The sequence below is a fragment of the Papio anubis genome, chromosome 2, assembly GCF_008728515.1.
Source record: "Papio anubis isolate 15944 chromosome 2, Panubis1.0, whole genome shotgun sequence".
NCBI classification, from domain to species: domain Eukaryota; kingdom Metazoa; phylum Chordata; class Mammalia; order Primates; family Cercopithecidae; genus Papio; species Papio anubis.
This window is the reverse complement of record NC_044977.1, coordinates 111,551,318-111,569,791: the sequence shown is the minus strand read 5'-3', so window position 1 is coordinate 111,569,791 and position 18,474 is coordinate 111,551,318. Positions and strand designations below refer to the sequence as shown.

General features: G+C 41.6%; 1 protein-coding gene across 2 annotated transcripts; it reads left to right on the top strand.

Moving 5' to 3' along the window:
* The first annotated feature begins 4,994 nt into the window (after positions 1-4,994).
* ZNF639 (zinc finger protein 639) lies at positions 4,995-16,990 on the top strand. Of its 2 annotated transcripts, XM_003894805.2 has the most exons (6): positions 4,995-5,321; positions 9,435-9,506; positions 10,155-10,223; positions 11,501-11,611; positions 14,928-15,062; positions 15,208-16,990. In XM_003894805.2, exons 3-6 carry the CDS (start codon positions 10,166-10,168, stop codon positions 16,359-16,361), a joined length of 1,458 nt encoding a protein of 485 aa, XP_003894854.1. In that variant the 5' UTR covers positions 4,995-5,321; positions 9,435-9,506; positions 10,155-10,165; the 3' UTR covers positions 16,362-16,990. The 2 variants fall into 2 exon arrangements, with proteins under 2 accessions (XP_003894854.1, XP_031519419.1); XM_031663559.1 differs by lacking the exon at positions 4,995-5,321 and having other exon boundaries at positions 9,048-9,506.
* Positions 16,991-18,474: the final 1,484 nt, after the last annotated feature.

Sequence of the window (18,474 nt, the reverse complement as noted above, 5' to 3'; positions counted from 1 at the left end):
ATATTCTACTGAAAGAAATGAATGAGACTGTATGCAACATACTGTGCCAAGCAGGGAAATGGAGCAGATTGGAAGATAATAAAACTGGAACTTACAGTCTGTGGAGAGACAACATGATAAACAGATGGAGCCAAAATTTTCAAGGGCAGACGCTTATGCAAACTGGGGAGATCAACTGAAGAAAAATAATACAAAATTTTAATACAGGCTGGGTGTGGTGGCTCATGCCTGTAATCCTAGCACTTTGTTGAGGCCGAAGTAGGTGGATCACTTGAGGTCAGGAGTTTGAGACCAGACTGGCCAACATGGTGAAACCCTGCCTCTACTAAAAATACAAAAGTTAGCCAGGCATGGTGGCGCATACCTGTACTCCCAGCTGCTTGGGAAGCTAAGTCACGAGAATCGCTTGAACCTGGAAGGAGGAGGTTGCAGAGAGCCGAGATCATGCCACTGTACTTCAGCCTGGGCGACAGAGTGAGATTCTGTCTCAAAATAAATAATACAAAATTAAGAACCTGGTCTTGGAAGAGGTTCATGCAACTGAAGGGACTTGAAATTTAAGCTTCGATAACTTCACAGTAAATCCATCTCTGGGGATAAGGGGACAAATGTAATAACTACTGTGGAATCTCTAAAGATTGATCAGAGATTTCAGCAAGGGAAAATCAAGGTTTCATGGAAGAGATCAACTGTGAGCTTCATCTTACAGACAGAAAGGAAACAAATTGCAGGTAGAATAAACATGCTAGATCACACAAGTGAGAAAAAGGCAGAGCATATCTGTGGAATAGTGAGAAATACCATATGGTTAGTGTGGGGTTGGGTGAGGAAAGCCTTTGGATAGTGGTTCTCCAGATGTGATCACAGGCCAGCAGCATGGACATCAAAAGGAAATTTGTTAGAACTGCACCTACTCAGGCCCTAGTCCACACTTACCCAGTTTGAAACTCTGGGATAAAGCACAGATGTCTGAACTTCAGTGAGATCTTCTGGTGATTCTGATGCAGAAAATGTTTGAAAACTAATGCCTTATGAGATTACTTGAGCATCAGATGAAGCTATTTTATTTCTTACAAATTTCTTTTCAGGCTGTTATACAAGATGGAGAGAAAGAAGACAAAAGGATCATGACAGAGAGAGAAAGAGTTCTCTTCATCCCATATCCCAAAATAAATTACAGACAAACTAAAAAGTTAAAGCAAAAAATGCAACCAGATCTTGCATAGAAGAAAAGATTATTTCAGCAAAAGACCAAAAACAGAACTTGCAAAGGAAAAGATTAATAGACTTACTTTCGCTACAATTTAAAATGTTTGTACCACTAACAAAAGTAAAAAGCAAACAACAAACTACAAAGAAATATGCAGACCAGGTGCAGTGGCTAATGCCTGTAATCCCAGCACTTTGGGAGGCTGAGGCAGGAGGGTCAGTTGAGCCCAGGAGTTTGGGACCAACCCTGGCAACATAAAGAGACTTGGTCTCTACAAAAAATAATAATTTAAAACATTACCCACATGTGGTTCTGTGGGGCCTGCAATTCCAGCTACTTGGGAGGCTGAGGTGGTAAAAATGCTTGAGCTTGGGAGGTCGAGGCTGCAGTGAGCCAACAGCACCACTGCATTCCAGCCTGGACTGCAAGGCAGGACCCTATCTCTAAAAAAAAAAAAAAAAAAAAAAGAGAGAGAGAGAGAAAGAGAGAAAAAGAAACATGCAACAGATATGACAAGTAAAAGGCTAAAATTTTTAGTTAAAAAAAGATGAATAGCCTATTTTAAAAAAGGGCAAAGGACATAAACTGAGAATTCATGAAATAAGTACAAATGGTCGGCTGGGGCCGTGGCTCACGCCTGTAATCCCAGCACTTTGGGAGGCTAAGGTGGGCAGATCACCTGAGGTCAGGAGTTTGAGACCAGCCTGGCCAACATGGTGAAACCCTGTCTCTGCTAAAAATACAAAAATTAGCTCTGTGTGGTGCCAGGCGCCTGTAATCCCAGCTACTCAGAGGCTGAGGCAAGAGAATCGCTTGAACCCGGAAGGTGGAGGTTGCAGTGAGGTGAGATCATGCCATTGCACTCCAGCCTAATGAGACCCAGTCTAGGGGAACAGGGGGCAGGGGTAGGGGTAGTTAATAAGCACATCAGAAAATATTCCATTTCATACAAAAATATGTATTACACGTATTAAAATGGAATACTATATTTTACTTAACAAATTGGTAAAGCATTTTAAATAATGGAAACAACTTAAATGTCCACTGTTTAACTTATAGTGATTTTAAGGTGCTATTAACACTTTAATAACATAAAGAGGCCAGGCACGGTGGCTCACGCCAGTAACCCCAGCAGTTTGGGAGGCCAAGGCGGGCAGATCACCTGAGGTTAGGAGTTCGAGACCAACCTGACCAACATGGTGAAACCCCATCTCTAAAAAAATACAAAAACTAGTGGGACATGGTGGTACAGGCCTGTAATCCCAGCTACTTGGAAGGCTGAGGCAGGAGAATCTCTTGAACCCGAGAGGAGGAGGTTGCAGTGAGCTGACATCAGGCCATTGCACTCCAGCCTGGGTGAAAGAGCAAGATTTCCGTCTCAAAAAACAAACAAACAAAAAACCATAAAGAATGCTCATGCTATACTAATTGGAAAAAAGAACCTGTTAGAAAAAAACACAACCAATATTCTAATTTTGAAAACAAATTTGTATGTCTGAATAGGTATAAAAATAACGGAAAGATATAAAGCAAAATGTTACCATTGATGAGCTCAGGGTTGTGAGATTATGGTAAATTTACTTTTGCTCTTTGTACTTTTCTGTTGTCTCCATTATGTACTAAAAATGTAACTCTTTTCTAATCAGGAAGAAATTAAGTGGCCGGGCGTGGTGACTCGCGCCTGTAATCCCAGCGCTTTGGGAGGCCAAGGCAGGCGGATCACTTGAAACCAGAAGCTAAAGACCAGCTTGGCCAATATGGGGGAAATCTTATCGCCACTAAAAATACAAAAATTAGCCGGGCGTGGTGGCGCGCGCCTGTAATCCCAGCTAATCTGAAGACTGGGGCACGAGAATCGCTTGAACTTGGGAGGTGGAGGTTGCAGTGAGCCGATATCTCATCGCTGTACTGCAGCCTGGGCGACAGAGTGAGACCCTGTCAAAAAAAGAAAAGAAAAGAAAAAAGAAAAAGAAAAAAGAAAGAGAGAGAAAGAGAGAGAAAAAGAAAAGAAAGAAAGAAAGAAAAAGAAAGAAAGAAAGAAAAAGAAAGAAAGAAAGAAAGGAAAAGAAAGGAGAAGAGAAGAGAAGAGAAGAGGGAGGGAGGGAAGGAAGGAGGGAAGGACGGACGGAAGTAAGGAGAAATTAGGCTATTCTACAAATGTGTGAAAAAGTTGGAAGAATGATGTTTTATTAGCCCTGAATCAAATTTATAATAGTATTGAACAAACTCTACAGTTTAGTACTCTTGAGACTTCAGGGTTTTATCCCAGCTATCACCTTCCCTTGGAGCTGGAGGAAAAGAGGGACCCAAAAATGAAACTGAAAAACACTCCAGCTAATCAAGAACTTGAATTGCTTGCAATTTGTGACTATGTTAAACAACATCTAAACAACATCATGTTCCTCTAAGTGCAAACAATACACGGGATGCTGGGGAGAGTGTGCGTTTACTTTCACAACAAAATGTTTTGGAGTAAAACTTCATTTTGAAATATAAAGATCTTTTGGACACAAGGCTATGTGTGAGCAAAACGGTAAGATGGTGGCATGACACCCCCTTGTGGTTTGCGCCGATTCCCGGTTCTGTGCTAGATACTAACTATTCTAGGATTTAAAAATGTCTCTACATTTCTTTGAACTGTAATTCGGACCATACTAGCATTCGTGAACATTAGCTTATTTGAGCTGAGTACGCACATAAAAATTAGGAGGTCATAAAAACTGAGCCTCACAAACAAGCAAGCAGTGTCTCTTTCAAATTTAGCTTTATCTCCTGGGCGATGGTGAAGAGATTAAAGTCTGTGATTACTTTCCAGCGATTACTTTCCAGTTGATTAGCATGTGGTTATCAGAAAACGCAGTGGACATGAATAAAGAGACATCATTGCAGTCCTCACTATCCGCGTGACCTTGGGTACCTGATAATCCACGTGGCTCTCAGTCATCCTCTTAACCGTTTGAACCTCAGGGGCTTAGGCTACCAAATTGAATTAAGACCCAGTCTTTAGTTTCTCACACATTTACTTTTCTATTTTGTAAAATGTGACTAAAAACCTCAACTCATTATCAAAAGGATTGAATTAAACATATCACCACACTTGCACAGAGATCATTTATGGAACCATGTTCACAAATTTATTTATGCTCGCGTAATTTAATCATTTCCACAGCTGCTCAAAGCAAGTCAAAGTCGAGAAAGGACTTAAATCGTCGAGTCCAGTCCCCCTTAACTCCTCATTCATTCCACTATTTCTCGAGCCAAGGAATCGGGTGAAACCCAACACCGACTCGCAGTCTTCAGGTTTCACCCTCTTGCCCTGAGGGCAGCATCCCAGCCCTGGGTGGTTCTCTGGTGTGGCCTCAGTAAACCGTGACGCGGTCCTCGGCCTTTTTGTCCCCAACAGGCTGCTGGCACACTTTGGGATGTGAAATGCCATCTGCTTTGCCTAACCTGGGCAAGACCATTCGCGTCCTTTCCCTTGAGGAGCAGTGCGGGGAAAGTTGCCGCTGCGCGCCACGTTTCTCCCACTTCCCCAGGGCTCGAGGGGGCGCTGGAGGCGGGCGGGGGTAAATTCGCTGGCCGCCTGGCGTGGAGCAATCCTAGGGAGTGGGCTCACCCTCGGGGCTCGGGAGGGGCTCTTCCCCGCCCAGAAGGAGACTGCGGCGGCGCAAGGCCTCCGGCAGGGGGCGTGGGCCGCTGGGCGTTCCCCGGGGCTGCGGGTCGGTGGTCCCTCCCAGGCCGCGTGTGCGGTGCGTTGGCGCAGCCCGCTCCCTGCCCCCACCTCACCTCGTCACCTCCCCGCCCTCTCGGCGGGCCCCTGAGGTGCGCGGCGCAGGCGCGGACCGAGGCGGCCAAGGCAGTGCGGTCGCCGAGCCTACGCCGAGGACCCGGCGCGCAGGGCGTGGAGCGCGCGGGGAGGGAGAGGGGTGGGCCCAACACAGCGTCCGGGAGCGCTAGGGCCGGGGGAGCGCTAGGGCCGGAGCAGCGCTGCCCGCCACCGTGCGTCCGCGGGAAGGACCGCGCGGCCCCTCCGCCCGCGCTCCGGCACCTCGGCAGCCACCGCTTCTGAGCTGCGCGTGGGCCGGCCGGGCGGGCCCGGGGAGACTGACTGGTGAGTATGAGGGAGGAGCGGGTGGGCCGGGCGCTGGACTGCTCCAGGGGACGCGGGCGTGCGGGCGCATCTTCCAACGGGAGAGGGCGGGAGAGACTGGAGCTCCCTTTACACGGAAACTCTGCCTTCGTTATGTGGCGGGATGGCGTTCCCCTCCCCCATCCCGGTGGCAGTTCCACCCCCTGCGCAGGACGGCTTGGCCGGGCTCGCCTCGGCCCCCTACTGCCGTTGTCTTTACGGAACCTTTGGGGTCGGGGCTTGGGAGTCTCCTCGGCGCCGACTTCTGGGCCCGGGCGAGGCTGGTGCGTGGCGCCGGGGTGGAGGCAGCTAAGTCCCGGGGACTCCTGCCGTGCGCTTCCGACTGGCATTTGTCTGGCTGCGTCCGGGCTCGGTACGCCCCTCGGTCCTCACTGGCGCTGCGGCCCTGCCCGGCGGCTTCGTGACCTCCGGCAGCGAATCCCCGGGCTCGCGCAAAGAGTTGTAGCCGCGGAGAGCAGGCGTCGATGCTGGCGCCCAAAGCCTCCAGCCGAGAGTCGCTCCACTCATTACAGTGCTTAGAAACCCTTTTTTGGTTTTGTTTTTAAGTACTGCCTAGGGAAACGAGTAATTTGAAGCAGTTTATACTTTTTTTTTTTTGCAAAGAGAAAGATTTATGCCGGACTGAAAAATAGCGAATCAAGTATTGAGTGATCGTGTGGTATTGCAGTAAAGACTGCCTCCACGTTGGACGTGTAGTGGATTCTAGTTCAGGCTTTCCTGCAACATGTTTTGTTTCCATTCTTTACAATTTAAAGCGTATACTTATTTTAATGAGAACGAAAAAGAAAGCTTAACTCTTTTTAAACTCGTTAAAAATGGAGTTATTTACTGTAAAGACATCTTATACCAATTAGGAAGAAAGACTACACATTGCATGAAAAGCCTTTTAAAATGTTTATCTGTTTGATAATTGCTGACTACCTGTTGTATGTATTGTATTTTGTGCATAGACATTCTTGTTGGTTGAAAAAAATGACAGGTGGAAAGATGTTGGTTTCTAGGTGATATAAAGTTTTTAAAACATTTTTCTGATTTTCCTGCAGTGACACGTGTTACATATGTCGTTTGTATTTCGGGGGTAGGGGGGAACTGTGTGATAAGTTGCTTGTGATTCAGAATCTTCCTGCTAAGAAGACTAGTGGGCAAATGTTTCTGATGTCCTTGAGTAAAAAGCTAAGTTTTTTCAAGGCTGTTATGCACACAAAAGGCACATAAAAATGTTTGCTAAAATGAAGGATGGTTAGCATTTTTGATCTTGAATAGGCATCTCACCATCGTGCTGAAAGGAAGTCCGATGTACATTTGGATATTGTTCCGCCCTAAGTAGGAGTCAAACCCTTCCTGATCCGTGTGCCTACTCCTCTCAACTAACAGCCTGAATCCAGGCCAGCTTGCAACGTTAATTTTAATACCACGCTTGGTTTTCTTTTCGTACTTTTATTCTTCAAGTTCTAAAGAACTTGAGATACATTCTGAAATAACAAGAGACTACTTAACATGTTCGTCTGACGGTTTTCAGTGTTCTCCCTGATACTTCTAGAGTATTTAGAACGTGAAGTGTGAAGCTTTGGGCTATATGAATCCTGGAAGTGTACAAAAGAGGTATTAATAAGTCTTGAAATTTTAGTTTATTACATAAAGATAGTAATAGCTCTTTTTTTAAATTTTGAGTGCAGTGAATTGAGATGGTTACTCAAGGAACAATTGTTTACATTGTTAGGTGAGGCATTTTGGGTTTTTTTTGGTTTTGTTTTTTTTGTTGTTGTTGTTTTTTTTTTTTTGAGATGGAATTTCGCTCTTGTTGCCCAGGCTGGAGGACAGTGATGTGATCTAGGCTCACCACCACCTCCGCCTTCCGGGTTCAAGCGATGCTCATGCCTCGGTCTCCCAGGTAGCTGGGATTACAGGCATGCGCCACCATGCCCGGCTAATTTTGTATTTTCAGTCGAGAGGGGGTTTCTCCATGTTGGTCATGCTAGTCTTGAACTCCCGACCTCAGGTGATCTGTCCACCTCGGCCTCCCAAAGTGCTGGGATTACAGGTGTGAGCCACCGTGCCTGGCGAGGTGAGGCATTTTAAATATTGGTATCATTTCTGTACATTTCATGGTTATCGGTTTCTCTAGGCTATTCCCTTTCCCTTCTCCCTTCTCCCTTCTTAGCTACCTGGTAGCTAAGAACTGGAAGCAAGATGTACATGCATTTCATCTCTGGTTCTCCCACTTATTAGTTGACTTAACTTTCACTAAGGCTGTTTCCATATCAGTAAAAATGTAAATGGGTTTGTTAGTAACTCCTCCATGTACCTCACAGGACCATTTTGAAGATGAAGTAGAATAAAGATTAGGAAAATGCTTAATAAACTGAAAAAGCACTATCTTAATAAACTGAAAAAGCACTATTCCTTGCTGTATTGTTATCAGTTTAGTGCTGCTATACCCAGAACTTAGCGAAGCAGCAAAAATAGTATGTGCACCTCAACTAGAGCACTTGTCATGTGTATCACCTTGATGTTAAGAGCATTATAGGCGGCGCGGTGGCTCATTCCTGTAATCCCAGCACTTTGGGAGGCCGAGGTGGGCAGATCACTTGAGGTCAGGAGTTCAAGACCAGCCTGGCTAACATGGTGAACCCCCGTCTCCACTAAAAATACAAAAATTAGCTGGGTGTGCTGGCGGGCGCCTGTAATCCCAGCCTCTCAGGAGGCTGAAGCAGGAGAATCACTTGAGCTGGGGAGGCAGAGGTTGCAGTGAGCCAAGATCGCATCACTGCACTCCAGCCTGGGTGACAGAGCAAGACTCTGTTTCAAATAAATAAATAGATTGATAAATAAAATTGAGTAAACCTTTATTCAAATCCCAACCCCAGCATTTACTGAGTGTCTAGCTTTGACTTTGCTGTGCCTCAGTTTCCTCATCAATAGCAGGAAGTAAATGATTTTGAGAGGGTGATGTGAAATGTGCATCTCATACGATTACATAGGATTAAATGAGATAAAGTATGTTCACAGCCTGGTACATAATTGGTGGTCAGTAAATTATTATCACTTTTACTTTTTTTTTTGTTTTGTTTTGGTTTTTTGTTTCTGAGAGGGAGTCTTGCTCTGTTACCCAGGCTGGAGTACAGTGGCGTGATGTCAGCTCACTGCAGCCCTCCACCTCCCGGGTTCAAGCGATTCTCCTGCCTTAGCCTCTTGAGTAACTAGGATTGCAGGTGTGCACCATCACACCCAGCTGATTTTTGTATTTTTAGCAGAGACAGGATTTCACCATGTTGGCCAGGTTGGTCTCGATCTCTTGACCTGGGGTGATCCACCCACCTCGGCCTCCCAAAGTGCTGGAATTATATGCGTGAGCCAACGTGCCCAGCCACTTTTATTTCTTAAATAAATAATTTGTAAGGACTGTAACAGTTTAAAGTTTATAATTTGGGCCAGGCAAGGTGACTCACACCTGTAATCCCAGCACTTTGGGAGGCCGAAGTGGGCGGATCACCTGAGGTCAGGAGTTTGAGACCAGCCTGGCCAACATGGTGAAACCCCATCTCTGCTGAAAATACGAAAATTAGCCCCGTGTGGTGCCACGCGCCTGTAATCCCAGCTACTTGGGAGACTGAGGCAGGAGAATCGCTTGAACCCAGGAGGCTGAGGTTGCAGTGAGCTGAGCTCGAACCATTGCACTCCAGCCTGGGTGACAAGAGCAAAACTCCATCTCAAAAACAAAAAAAAAGTTTATAATTTGATTTGCTTTCATTATGCTTGCTTTCCTTATGGATGAATAAATACAGATTCATATTTTTATTTTGGTATCAAAAGATTTAACTATAGGTCAGTTGTGAGACTGTCTCAAAAAAAAACTGTAGAATGAATCATTTCAAAGAAATGTGGAAATTTACATATAATCACATTTATCAATATATAGTTTTTAGTATGTAGTACATTATTTTCAAAATAATGTATCTTAATTAGTTCTGTATAACTTTCCAGTTGATTAAAGATCTGGTACCATTGTATTATGCAGTACCAGAAATGACCTATATTTTTTGCTTACTAACTTCTTTTATGTTTTACTTACAGGCATTTTTTTACCATCTACAGAAACTTATTATAATTCATTTTTCCTCACTCCAGTAGTAAGAATTACACCAAGTAAGTGGACTGTATTGAAACTAATTAATTTTATAAGTTAATGAGAATTTAATTGGACAATGGTTACTGCACCTGTTGTGTTCTCAGTGGAACGTTGAATGTGACCTCATAAATAGGAAAATGATTTTTTTCTTGAAAATTATTTATATTCTGATCTATGTGATGAGTACTTTTTTCTGGAAGCCAGGAGGCCAGTACATATTTGTGATGATATTTTTTTTTTAAAGGAAATGTCTCCACCTTTAGCTTGAAAACTACGTGAAAATATTTCCAATGGTAGGAATTGTGCCTATAAAACTCCTAATGTGGTGCCATAGGCACAATGTTTCTTTTTTTATATATACACAAAATGACTTAAGCATTTGATTTATTGTAATTATCCAGTTCTCACAATTTATATCAACATTTGAAAAAGAATTTTTTAACCTCTGTAAGAAAGAAAACAGAAATCAGTTTCTGCCTTGAAACCTGATTGGAAAACAATCTGAAATACAAACAGAGGCATTGTTTAACATTTTTGTTATACCATAGATTTTCAAGTGGCTCACATATTTGTTATTGCCAGTAAATTCTTCAGTTAGAATTTTTATAATGGCATTAACAGTTGTTATTTGTAACATATTTGTTAATTTTTTTTTCATTTTTTAGATTGAAAAGATATGAATGAGTATCCTAAAAAAAGAAAAAGGAAGACTCTACACCCTTCTCGTTATTCAGGTCAGCATGTAATTAATTTATTTTGAAGTTGGGTATGGATTAATTCCCACAAAATTATATTCTCATCCATTTTCTCCTGAGTGATCAGATAAGACTTAAGTATCTGGGTCAATTTTTAGGTAAAAGAACAGTACAGTTTAAATACATTCTCTGAATATATATTCCTTATTGTCTGCCATGTGCTAGGCACACATAAGAACTTTACAGACATTATTTTATTCCTCACAACTCTATGGGTTATAAGTACTTAAAATTAGATAGCCAAGGTTATTTACTTATATAGCATAATTGGGATTTGCATGTCTGATTCCTAAGCTGTGCTTAAGACACAGTAATGACAACCTTTGTAGAAAATATTTTACATTATTGGGGAAAAAAGACTTTATCCTCTCTATTACTTTTGGAAATGTAAACTTTCATTCATTCTGAATGTGTAATTTTATTTATTTATTTTTTTTAGACATTGTCTCACTCTATAGCCCAGGCTGGAGTGCAGTGGCATGATGTCAGCTCACTGCAACCTCTGCCTCCTGGGTTCAAGTGATTCTCCTGCCTCAGCCTCCCAAGTAGCTGGGATTACAGGCGTGTACCACCGCACCCAGCTAATTTTTTGTATTTTTAAAGTAGAGATGGAGTTTCACCATGCTGGCCAGGCTGGATGACTGTGTAATTTTAGATCCTTTGATTGAGGTTGGCTCTGCTGTGTTGGCAGTATAAGGGGTCTTTGTGGCCGTCTCCCATACACCTCGTATACATTTACTTGGGACCATCTCAGTCTTACCTATTAGTCTACCCAGCCTACACATTCTTCATTTCTGAAGAAATTAATCCTAGTATACTGCTTACTGGCCCTTCTTATACAAGACTTGAAATGACTATATTCAGAAGCCCTAAGTGGTCCTCAGCATTTCCCCTATGTAATAACCTTTCTCTGCATGACATGGCACACCTTCCTGGTGTTTATTTCACTGTTTTGTGCAGTTAATACAGTGTTTATCATATATTTTTATTTTGTGTGATTCTGAGTATAAAACAAATGTATCCTTGTGTATTTCAAAGTTGTTACGTTTTAAAGTATGTAATTTGTGGTTCTTTCAAAGTCCAATGTCAGTATCAGATCTGAAATATAAAAGCTTTAAAAGTTGAAAATATATAGTATTTTCATTACAGATACTGTAACATTAAGAACATCTGTGTATGTTAGATAACGGGAAGTTTCTCATTAAATGTGTATGTTTACTGTGCTTGAAATATTTTTCATTTTGTTTTATGTTCAGATTCCTCTGGAATAAGCAGAATTGCAGATGGATTCAATGGAATTTTCTCTGATCATTGTTACAGTGTCTGTTCTATGAGACAGCCAGATTTAAAATATTTTGACAACAAAGGTATATCTAATATTTTTGAAAATATGTTTCTTTAAACTGCTTTTACATTTTTTATTCCTTACTTGAAAATGTGGCTAAAATGTGGATTGATGATTTCAAAACAGACAAGTCTTTGAAATTTGTTACAATGTAAGAAAGCAAAGTTGTATTTTTTTAAGAAAGCAAGTAATTTTAATTCTTCCTTTTTTTTTTTTGAGATGGAGTCTCACTTTCTCGCCCAGGCTGGAGTGCAGCAGCGTGATCTCGGCTCACTGCAACCTCTGCCTCCTGGGTTCAAGCGATTCTCCTGCCTCAGTCTCCTGAGTAGCTGGGGTTACAGGAGCGTGCCACCACACTCAGCTCATTTTTGTATTTTTAGTAGAAACAGGGTTTCACCATGTTGGTCAGGCTGGTCTCAAATTCCTGACCTCATGAACTGCCAGCCTTAGACTCCCAAAGTGCTGGGATTACAGGCGTGAGCCACTGTGCCCGGCTATAATTTTAACTTTTCACATTATTTCTGATATATAAATAAAAAAGTGTACTCTCGTAAGTCCATTTTTTTGAAGGGAGTAGGGTTGCGGGGAGACAGTCTTCATTCTGTCACCCATGCAGACATGTCTCACTCCATGGATTATGGCTCACTGCATTCTTGACCTCTTGAACTAAAGCATTCCTCCCACTCAGCCTTTTGAGTAGCTGGGACTACAGGCATGCACAACGATGCCTGGCTAATTTTTAAAATTTTTTTGTAAAGACAGGGTCTTGCTGTGTTGCCCAGGCTGGTCTTGAACTCCTGGCGTCAAGCAGTCCTCCCATGTTGGCCTCACAGAGTGCTGAGCCACGGCTCTCAGTCCTAAATCCAGTTTAGTTGGTTAGGAATTGGTGGCAAAGCAGGCGTGACTCAGAGTTGGGAGTATTTATCTTGAAAGGTTAAGAATAGTGTTAGACACAGTTCTACTCAGCTATACCACATAGTGTGGAAGAAAAGAACAGAGGTTGATTTGGTATTTTTCAATCTTGGATCTTCTATTGGCTCCTCTGTTCTAGAGCATTGGTGAACGATAACAATTTACAACTTGCACTTAAACTTCTTCTGCAACCAGATTGTCCCAGTTCCCTTGAGCTCCCGTTACAGGCACAGAAATACAAATTACAAAAATCATGTGGAGTTGGAGACATCAGTATGAATTCATGTTTAGCTTACTATAGATTCAGATGGCTACATACAGAATGCTTGTAGATATGTGTGTGTGTGTATATATATATGGTACTGTACACACACACACTTTTTGCTCTGTTAGCTGAGAGGGCCTAAAAGAAATGACACCCAGAAGCAGTGAGCATGAGCACATTGAGTGCCCAGGTCTTGGTTTCTAATGCCATTCTTTAGTGAAAAGAACTAGGCCTCCTTGGAAAAATGGCTGATTCTAGGTCTGGAGCAGGAAATATACAAGATGAACCTGGAGCATTTTGTAGTGCCGGAAAATAGGAAAAGTACTTAAAAAAACCCAAACACACGCACTTGACAGGGGCATGCTAAAGGAGCACAAGTCAACTTAAAGAGCTCCCAGTAGCTAAAACTGAAACCTATTTGAGGACAAAAAATTATAACCCAGAGTATAAAATATCCATGAATTCATGCTGTTATAAATTATTAAATAGAGGAGAAGAGGCAAATCTGTGCAGAAAAATTCCAAATTATTAGACTTAACCAAAAGGCCAAGAAACAATAAAACTCCAGATTATTTATGTAGCTACTCCTCCCTTTAGGAGATGGAATGTAAGTCTGTACTCCTTAACATGGACTGCACATAGTGACTTCTTACAAAGGGTAAAGTATGGAAAATAAAAGCACAACTTTAGGCCAGGCGCGGTGGCTTACGCCTGTAATCCCAGCACTTTGGGAGGCTGAGGTGGGCGGATCACCTGAGGTCAGGAGTTCGAGACCAGCCTTAACATGGAGAAACCCCGTCTCTACTAAAAATACAAAATTAGCCAGGCGTGGTGGTGCATGCATGTAATCCCAGCTGCTCGGGAGGCTGAGGCAGGAGAATTGCTTGAACCTGGGAGGCGGAGGTTGCGGTGACCTGAGATGACGCCATTGCACTCCAGCCTGGGCAACAAGAGCAAAACTCTATCTCAAAAAAAAAAAAAAGGACAACTTTACAGTGTTGAAACCTGATAAATACTTAGGCAGGTGATCAAGATCAACATCAACAACCATAAATCATATTGATAGTATGTACCCTTAATAAGAAGTGATGAAAATGGCAATTTACCTCTGGTCTATCTCCCAGTAACCTGTAATTCCAGCCTAATCATTTAAAAAAAAGAAAGCAACAAATTCCATTAGCAAGGCATCCTACAGAATACCTGATTAGTACTCCTCAAGGAGTGAGAAACTGCCATAGCCAACAATAGTCTAGAGAGACATGGCACCTTAATGGAATGTGGTATCCTGGAACAGAAAAGGGATATTAGGTTAAAAACTAAGGACATCTAGATGGCTTTATTAATAAGATATCAGTATTGGTCATTAATTTTAACAAATGTGCCATACTAATGTTAGATGTCAGTAGTGGAGAAACTGGGATACATGGGACCTCTCCATACTATCCTCTCAGATTTTTCTGTAATTCTAAAACTATTGTAAAAAATAAAGTCTATTTTAAGAAAACATGATGGATGGGCTGGGTGTGGTGGCTCATGCCTATAATCCCAGGTCTTTGGGAGGCCAAGGTGGGAGGATCACTTGAGGCCAGGAGTTCAAGACCAGGCTGGACAACATAGCAAGACCCCATCTCAAAAAACAAGAATTACCCAGGCTTGGTGGTGCATGCCCGTAGTCCTAGCTACTCAGGAGGCTGAGGCTGAAGGGTCACTTGAGCCCAAGAGTTTGAGGCTTCAGTGAGTGAGGCACAATCATGCCACTGTACTCCAGCCTTGGTAGACAGAGCAAAACTTGCTCCCTCGCAAAATATTGAAGCCCAATTTTCTCTATTAACCTGTATTTCAGTTTCCCCGTGCTACCTTTGAAACACTGGCGCTGACCTGCGGGTATAAAGACTTACTGAAACTCAGTAATTTAAACTTAAAATCCTAAGAAACTTCAAAAAGTGTAACCTAGTTCAAATGGGGCATCATTTCTAAAGCATTTGCTTGTTTGAGCAGATTTTCTGTGTCTGAGGTATATAGATAATTTTCTTTTTGTGACTAAATCCAAGTCTTAGTTCCTGTTGGAATTCAAAATTGTATTTAAAAATTGATGCTTCGTTCTATAATTAATGCTTTGATTATATAAATAATAAGTATTCTTCCAAATTCCTTTTTACAGATGATGATTCTGATACCGAGACATCAAATGACTTGCCAAAATTTGCAGATGGAATCAAGGCCAGAAACAGAAATCAGAACTACCTGGTTCCCAGTCCTGTACTTAGAATTCTAGACCACACTGCCTTTTCTACAGGTTGGGGGAACTAATTAATAGCATTGATACATTTTGTATTGGTGAATTTTTAAAAAAGTGCATGCAATAAATTTCTTTTTGCCCAGTTGTATTTCACAGATCTTATTTAGTTATAGTCATATAATAGGTTTGTTTTATTCTTCAGAAAAATCTGCTGATATTGAAATTTGTGATGAAGAGTGTGACTCACCTGAATCAGTCAACCAGCAAACCCAAGAGGAGAGTCCTATAGAAGTTCACACTGCTGAAGATGTTCCAATTGCTGTAGAAGTGCATGCGATTTCTGAGGATTATGATATAGAGACAGAAAACAATTCCTCTGAGAGTCTCCAAGACCAAACTGATGAAGAACCACCAGCTAAACTTTGTAAAATTCTTGACAAGAGCCAAGCTTTGAATGTGACTGCCCAGCAGAAATGGCCTTTACTGAGAGCTAATAGCAGTGGCCTCTATAAATGTGAACTTTGTGAGTTTAACAGCAAATATTTTTCTGACTTAAAGCAGCATATGATCCTGAAGCATAAACGTACTGATTCAAATGTGTGTCGAGTGTGCAAGGAAAGTTTCTCTACCAATATGCTTCTGATAGAACATGCCAAACTACATGAAGAGGATCCCTACATTTGTAAATACTGTGATTATAAGACAGTAATTTTTGAGAACCTCAGCCAGCACATTGCAGACACCCATTTTAGTGATCACCTCTATTGGTGTGAACAGTGTGATGTACAGTTCTCCTCAAGCAGTGAACTCTACCTACATTTCCAGGAGCATAGCTGTGATGAACAGTACTTGTGTCAGTTCTGTGAACATGAAACTAATGATCCAGAAGACTTGCATAGCCATGTGGTAAATGAGCATGCATGTAAATTAATAGAGTTAAGTGATAAGTATAACAATGGAGAACATGGACAGTATAGCCTCTTAAGCAAAATTACCTTTGACAAATGTAAAAATTTCTTTGTATGTCAAGTATGTGGTTTTCGGAGTAGACTTCATACGAATGTTAACAGGCATGTTGCTATTGAACATACTAAAATTTTTCCTCATGTTTGTGATGACTGTGGGAAAGGCTTTTCAAGTATGCTAGAATATTGCAAGCATTTAAATTCACATTTATCTGAAGGGATTTATTTATGTCAATATTGTGAATATTCAACAGGACAAATTGAAGATCTTAAAATTCATCTAGATTTCAAGCACTCAGCTGACTTACCTCATAAATGTAGTGACTGCTTGATGAGGTTTGGAAACGAAAGGGAATTAATAAGTCACCTTCCAGTCCATGAGACAACTTGATTATTCTCTTTAACTTACAGAAAGTTTAAAATAATAAATTTAGCCTTTTTTTGGAGATGATTAAATGGATGATTGTAAACACAACTTATGAAATTTGCCTTTAACAGGTAACTTTTGTAAATTATAAAATTTTATTGGCATTCCTCCATTTTCAGTATATAAATATATCTTTAATGTGGTATTTTCAATTGCGTGATAGTTTGTAGTTTTAACCACTCCTGGTGACTGTCATCCTGTTTCTTGCATGTGCTCGATTTCATGAATTGAAAAGAAACAAATGTATTGAAATGAGCTGCAGTTTTTCTTCCTTAACCGTGGGTGCTAGTAACTTTTTCTTTTTAAAACTCAAGACAATATTAGTTTTTTTGTGTATGAAGTCATTAAATTATTACACGACTAGAACTAAAATGCAATATACAATTAAGTCCACGGATACTCTCATTAATAAGAAATAACACTAGGAAGCCACTGTTATTACAGGAAGAAAAGATTTGGTTTTCATGGCAGTCTGTTTTTTTAAAAAAAATTTTTTTGAGCCCCCGTCTATTGTTGAATATTTTAAGATGGGATGAGGGAGGAACTAATAAGGGCTTACACAATAATAAATAACTATCATAACTCATTCATAACTTGATGTTTCATTTTCTGTTGAGGAACCATAAATTCATGCACAGACTTAATATTTTTTTCCTTAGAGGCGGTCTCGTTCTGTTGTCTAGGATGGAGTGCAGTGGTTGATCACAGCTCCCGGGCAGTAGTCTCCCAGGCTCAAGCAATCCTCCCACTTTAGCCTCCTGCATAGCTAGGACTACAGGCATGTGGCACCATGCCCGCTGTTTTTAAATTTCTTATAGAGATGAGATCTCGCTATGTTGCCCAGGCCAGTCTCAAGCTCCTGGACTTAAGCAGTCCTCCCACCTTGGCCTTCCAAATCACTGGGATTATAGGCATGAGCCATTGTGCCGACTCTTGCCCAAATCTCTGACGTCAAATTGTTTATTGACAGAAAACCCACTGAAGTATTTAATGTAAAGTTAGGAAGATCTGGGAGATACGGGTTGCTGGCATGAAAATGTATAGCTTAACAATATTTGTTTGTCAATAAAATGGTACATTAGCATCGATATTAGTTCCCATGGCTGCCATAACAAATTACTACGAACTGAGTTGCCTAGCAGAAATTTATGGTCTCTCAGTTGTGGAGGCCAGACTTTCAAAATGGAGTTACTGGCAGAGTTGGTTCCTTCTGAGGGTTGTAGGGGAAGGATCTGTTTCAGGTCTGTCCTTGGCTTGTAGATGGATAGCCTCATGTTAACATGGTGTTCTCCCTGTGTGCGAGTCTGTCCCCAAATTTCCCCCTTTTTTTTCTTTTTTAATTTTTTGAGATGGAATTTCACTCTTGTCACCCAGGCTGGAGTACAGTGGCGCAATCCCAGCTCATTGCAACCTCCACCTCCCGGGTTCAAGTGATTCTTCTGCCTCAGCTTCCCGAGTAACTGGGATTACAGGCGCCAGCTGGGCTAATTTTGTATTTTTAGTAGAGACGGGGTTTCACCGCATTGGTCAGGCTGGTTTCAAATTCCTGACTTCAGGTGATCCATCGGCCTCAGCCTTCCAAAGTGCTGGGATTACAGGCATGAGCCACCGCGCTGGGCCAAATTTCCTCTTTTTATAAGGACTCCAGTCATATTGGATTAGGGCCCCTCCCAACATCTTTTTAACTTGAAGAACTGATCTTCAAATAACGTCATATTCTAAGGTGCTGAGGTTTAAGACTTCAACATTTGAATTTGGGAGGGAACATAATTCAGTAGCAGAGTCTGAAACAGCAGTACAAAGAAGACAGAATTATGTGTATCATTGCTCTCAAATTTAACAAGCACTGCTAACAATACTATTTTTTAGGTTTATTGATACAAGTGGAAGATCAATTTGTGACCAATGGTTTTCCTACTTCAAGAATTTAGTCTGTTTTGACAATGGTGGCTGCAAGTGTTCTTAGAAGGTATTATTTTTATCCCGACTATTTTGTTGTATGTGCATACCTGTTCCTAGCAACTCACATTCCATCTAATTATAACATTCCTGTTAGGGCTGATACAAATATTTCTCA

Bases quoted from the DNA above. Each gene is read 5' to 3' on its own strand.
- ZNF639 (XM_003894805.2), top strand. From the start codon at position 10,166: ATGAATGAGTATCCTAAAAAAAGAAAAAGGAAGACTCTACACCCTTCT. The intron at 11,612-14,927 runs GTATATCTAATA...TCCTTTTTACAG, and splicing joins AAAATATTTTGACAACAAAG to ATGATGATTCTGATACCGAG. The intron at 15,063-15,207 runs GTTGGGGGAACT...TTTATTCTTCAG, and splicing joins CCACACTGCCTTTTCTACAG to AAAAATCTGCTGATATTGAA.